A 5,515-nucleotide genomic window follows, 5' to 3' on the forward strand; every position below is an offset into this window, starting at 1 on the left:
GTGTGCAGTAGGAAGTGGCGTGTGCAGTAGAAGTGGCGTGTGCAGTAGGAAGTGGCGTGTGCAGTAGAAGTGGCGTGTGCAGTAGGAAGTGGAGTGTGCAGTAGGAAGTGGCGTGTGCAGTAGAAGTGGCGTGTGCAGTAGGAAGTGGCGTGTGCAGTAGGAAGTGGAGTGTGCAGTAGGAAGTAAGACCTGCAAGTGTGGGTCTGTCCCCCCTACTAGATCAATGGACTTCACTGCCTGAAATTTCCTTTCATGTCATACCAGAAAGTGTGGGGTTTGTGTGTATGTGTGTGTATGAGAGAGGGGAGGGAAGGAGGGGGAGAGAGAGAGAGAGAGAGAGAGAGAGAGAGAGAGAGAGAGAGCCCTGTGTTTGAGAACTTTGCAACTAATTCCATTACCTACAAAAACAAAATGAATATCAGCAGCAAGCAGGCTGCCATCAAGAGAGAGACCCAATCTCTGGCCACATTCAGCCCCCAGAGCACCGTCTGCAGCCTCTGAAAAGAAGACTGCTGACGGCTATCCCGTCTCCACATCCTAAGGATGCTTTTTTTAGTCCCTGCGCCGGGGATGTGGGGGATGTGAGGCTGCAGGTGTGTCCCTGCCCAGCCTGCCCTGTCTCTGCCCCGCCACCGCCTCCCCACGGTCCAGTCACCTCAGGTGCCAGCACGGGGATGTAGTAGAGCTGCAGGCTGAGTCTGGGAGTGAGGCAGAACTTCTGGGTCTCCCGTTTCCTAGCAACGGGCAGCAAAGCAGAGAAGGTTAGGGGCGGGGCTTGGCTTCAAAGAGACTGGGCTCTGCTATTTGTTATCTCTTGACCTTGTGCAATTTGTGTCATCTTTCTGAGCCTCTGCTTTCTCATCTACAAAATGGGTACAGTAATGTCTCCCTCGCAGTATGGTGATGAGGGTTCACGGAGCTAACAAACACAAAGCAGGGACTGCGGTGCTCTGTGACGGCTGCTGGCACTGTGTGGCATCCTCCTCTGTCCCACCCTGGCCTCTGCCTCCCGACCCTCTCTTGCCGCTTTGTGATCCTTCACCAGCCCATGCCAGGCCCACCTGTGCCCCTGACCAGCGCCCGCCCCCAGGCCCCACCTTGGAGCCCCACCTGAGTCTGTGGTAGGCCTGGGCCAGGCGCCCCAGCATCCTGTCGTCTCCCAGCACAAGTACCCGGGCTGTGTGCAGCCGGGAGACACCGGGCAGCACTTCCCCATCCCCACCGGGCCTGCCTGTCCTCCGGTGCAGCCCTGGGGGCCCGTCCCAGCCGCCAGGCATCAAGAAGTCCAGGGGCCACGCACGCTTCTTGATGCCGCCTTTGCGCTGCAGCCCAGCTCGCTCCATCTCAGGGCTGCTGGGCGCAGGCAGCTCATCAGCCCCCGGGGGAAGGTCCCGCTCGATGCCACTGTCCGTGGACAGCACGGAAACCCGGGCCAACTCCCGGTCTGGCCGGAGGCCCTGCAGATCCAAGACCTCCAAGTCAGCACTGAGGCACAGCTGGGATCTTGGGCGGAGGAAGAGCACCAGTTCCTTCCCTGGGATGGGGGAACGAGGGCAGTGAGGACGCGTAAGGCTGGCAGGGCTATGTTCCTGATTCCAACCAGTCCTCCTCAGAGGATACACACACATACAGAAACACAGACAGACACACAGATACATAAGGACACACATATGAACATGCACAGAGACACACACACAGACACAGAGACACACAGATGCGCACACACACATGTACAGACACAGACATACAGACACACATGCACACACAGACACACACACACAAACACACTGACAAACACACACATGCACGCATATGCACACACACAGACACAGACATATACCACTGTTTCCAGACAGCTGCAGGGGCACGTACAGAGCTGCTCCTCGCCGGTCCACAGGTGGAAGGTGATGTAGGGGCTGGGCAGGGGAATGCTTGGTGGCCGCTCTTGGACAGGGTCACCTGCAGAAAGGAACAGGCTATGGAGGCCATGGAGGAGGCCATGGGACCCTCCCCATCTGCCCTCCCCATCCTGCTCAGCTCCTGTGTGGGGTCTTAAAGGGGTGGCAGGGACTCTCTCCACATCTGATCTGCCTTTCCATCTCTGCCACCACCAGCCCATCCAGGGCCCAACAGTGCAGCTGTCCCCTCCCTGTCCCACAATGCTTAGTAGCTATGTTTCCTTAAATCTAGCTCAGCCTTTAGGGGGTCTTCACAAACCAGCTCACAAGGCCTTTTCCAACCTATTCTCCTATGCTGGCCACGCCTTCAGCCCTGTGCAGCCACCAGACTGGCTTCCCCGCTGTTCTTAAAATGCCCTGCCTGCATCCAGACGAGGCAGGAAAGATCCCTTCCCTTCTCAGGGCTGCTTCCAATATCTTGCATGCAGCAGACACTCAATTAACATTCGCTGCTGTCAGTGATGCTGACAAGAACTCATCAGCAAAGTTTGGGGGCAGCAGGAACTCCGGGCAGTCCAGGGGAAAGACCAAGACCAGCCCTTCTTCCTGCTCCTCTTTCTAGAATATTTTCTGACCATGCCAGCGGCCCACGGTGGTCATTCTCTCCGAGCAGACTTTGTCTGCACCCTGGGAACACCTCACATGTGGCCTTAGGATTTGGCTCTGTATTCTTGTTTCATTTCCATATTGCTGTGGCTTCCCCCTCCTGAGGCTGCAAGCTTCTTAGGGGAGAGCAGCTAGTGTTCACCGAGCACCTACTGCCTACCAGGCCTTATTCTACTCACCTGGCACACAGTGTAATCATTTCTCTGGATCCTGCCAATGGCCCTGGGCAACACGTGACATTATTATCCTCAATTTACAGGGGAGGAGCCAGGACACGGAGAGGCTGAATGACTGGCCCAAGGTCACATAGTAAATAGCACAGTGAAGACTTGAACCCAGGCAGCTCAGCTCCAGAGTCCCTGCTCTTACCCACAACACAGTGCTTATAACCACTGCTCCATACTGCCCCCTAGGGCCACAGGGACTTGACGAGGCTGCTGCCTGGTCATTCAGATGCACAGGGCTAAGCCAGGTGTGGTGGCGCGTGCCTGTGGTCCCAGCTGTTCGGGAGGCTGAGGTGGGAGGATCACTTGAGCCCAGGAGGTCAAGGCTGCAGTGAGCCATGATCGCGCCACTGCACTCCAGCCTGGGTGACACAGTGAGACCTTGTCTCAATCAATCAATCAATCAATAAAATAAATGCACAGGGCAAGTCTGGGCAGGAGACAGGTGCCCTTGGATGTGGCTTGGGGGCAGCCCAGATGATCTTGCCTGATCCACGCAGAGTCACTGGTGAGTGTTAGCAAGGGGCCACAAGGGGAGCAAAGCCAGATTGGCCCCAGGGTTTGTTCCAGCTTGGGGTGCAGGAGCAGCTTTTTCTATGTGGGATCAGAGGCAGTGTAGAATATTAAAGCAAAAGAGTGGAAAACTTCGAAGATGGAGTCTTGAGGCAGGGACTATCCTGCCCACCTCCCCCAACTGCTGGGGCCTCCACCCAACCTGGGCTGCCAAGTTCAAACCCAGGGCCTGGCACACTAACCTCTTCCAGTGGATTCCAGTCCTTAACCCCATGCCTTATAACTACAGGTGCACGATCAGAGACCATGCGTATCTGGGACATGCAGGCTGACACATTCCATGATACTTTGGGTGACCATGAAACGGGACCCAAATCAGAACCATCCTACAACAGCCAGGAAACACATATTCGGGATGTTTCTCTGGGCTATTTCAGATGCCCCCATCCACATGGGGCTTGAGTCAGAGTAGGCATTATCTTACCTACATTATGCCCTGCATAAGATAAGGCGTTATCTTATAAAAATGCAAATAGGGAAGGGTGAGGAGTAAAACGCTATGATACCAGATATAGACGATGTTGGCTCATCTGCTCTTTTAGATACTCTGGTCCTTGGACGGTCAAATCCTTTGATTACTACAGCTGAGTGGTGAACTAGACAGCCTGGATTTGTATCTTGCCTTTGCCACTTACTGCCTTGGGTGATCTTGGGCAAGATATTTAACTTCTTTCTAACTCAGTTTCATCCTCTGTAAAATGGGGATAATAATAGTTTCCAGCTTATAAGTTGACTGTGAGGTTTCATTGATTTAATACAGTATAGGCAATATATTTAAATATATGTAAGGTGATTAGAACAGCAACTGGAGTATAGTAGGGGCTCTGTGGGCAACAGCTGTTATCAGGACCAAATTTCCCGCCTTCTTTTTTTTTTTTTTTTGAGATGGAGTTTCGCTCTGTCACCCAGGCTGGAGTACAGTGGTGCGATCACGGCTCACTGCAACCTCTGCCTCCTAGGTTCAAGTGATTCTCCTAACTCAGCATCCCCAGTAGCTGGGACTGCAGGCGCCCGCCACCACGCCCGGCTGACTAAACCCTCTACTACGTTAGTAAAGGGTTTCACCATGTTGGCCAGGCTGGTCTCGAACTCCTGACCTCAGGTGATCCGCCTGCCTCGGCTTCCCAAAATGCGGGGATAACAGGCCTGAGCCACCGCTCCCGGCCTAATTACCGGCCTTCTTAGTCCCGGTCTTAGCAAATCCGCAGGCTGCCCCCACTCCCCAGGCTCCTGCCTCCCAGACAGAGGCAGGTCCAGCACTGCTCTCTGGCGCCCCCTGCGGTGCAGTGAGCTGCCCCCGCGGGGCCCTTGGCAGGGTCCCCCAATCGCCCATCGCTTACCACCTCTGCGCCCCGCCGCGGGCCCCAGCAGCGAGCAGTAAATCTCCTCCAGCCTCTCCACGTGTCCCTCCCGGCTCGGGCTGGCCTCACTGGCCATCTGCTCCACGGCGGCCACCACGGCGTGGAAATACTGCTCCAGGGTGCGGCGAGGGCTGGCCTGTCCCGAAGGGGCGCAGAGCCTGGGTCTTGGCCCAGCGCCCATGCAACCCAGCTCCTAAGCCAAGTCCACAGGGCCCTGGCAGCCCAAGGTGACACCTCCTCGCTGCCCCTGGTGGACTGGCAGGAGCTTCCCTCCAAGGCTTCTGGATCTCACATTCAGGGCCCCACACCTGCCCTGCAAGTGGGGGTTCCCCTCTGCCCCTCACACGCTAATAGCGGGAGACTGCTGGTCTGTATCATCTGTTACCCAGAGGGGCAGAGATGGCCGCTGACGCCCACCTCCTGAAAGCCGCACCCAGCACTTGGATCCATGTTCTAGCCCCCACTAGATTGTGAATTCCCGGGAGTCAGGGAATTTTGTGTTTCGTTCACAGCTGCGTCTCCAGCACTTAGAACAGCTCACTGCACCAGGCGTTGTTCTAGGGGCTGGGATAACAGCAGCAAACGAAAAGACAAAAATTTGGGAGCTCCTATTGTCGTGTGTGTATATGGCAGGAGGAGTGGGCAATCAACAAGATAAGTAAAATTTATGGTATGGTACATAACAACAATAAGCACCAAAGAGAAAATAAAGCAGAGAAGGAGGATGTGGAATTTGAGGGAGGGGCTAAATTATTTAAATTGTGAGATCTGGGAAGCCTCCCTGAGAAAGTGA

The 5,515-nt window shown here is 55.2% G+C and overlaps 1 protein-coding gene across 2 annotated transcripts in view; it reads right to left on the reverse strand.

Moving 5' to 3' along the window:
• The window catches only part of PIK3R6 (phosphoinositide-3-kinase, regulatory subunit 6), a 96,459-nt gene that overhangs the window by 33,397 nt on the left and 57,547 nt on the right, over nucleotides 1-5,515 (reverse strand). For both annotated transcript variants that reach the window (XM_011973148.1, XM_011973147.1), the window contains exons 9-12: nucleotides 4,702-4,858; nucleotides 1,873-1,959; nucleotides 1,111-1,534; nucleotides 656-734 (exon numbers count right to left, since the gene is read on the reverse strand). In XM_011973148.1, coding sequence (XP_011828538.1) covers nucleotides 656-734; nucleotides 1,111-1,534; nucleotides 1,873-1,959; nucleotides 4,702-4,858 — 747 coding nt within the window. The remainder of the gene's footprint in view (nucleotides 1-655; nucleotides 735-1,110; nucleotides 1,535-1,872; nucleotides 1,960-4,701; nucleotides 4,859-5,515) is intronic.

The sequence above is a fragment of the Mandrillus leucophaeus genome, unplaced genomic scaffold (genome assembly GCF_000951045.1).
Source record: "Mandrillus leucophaeus isolate KB7577 unplaced genomic scaffold, Mleu.le_1.0 Scaffold135, whole genome shotgun sequence".
NCBI lineage: Eukaryota > Metazoa > Chordata > Mammalia > Primates > Cercopithecidae > Mandrillus > Mandrillus leucophaeus.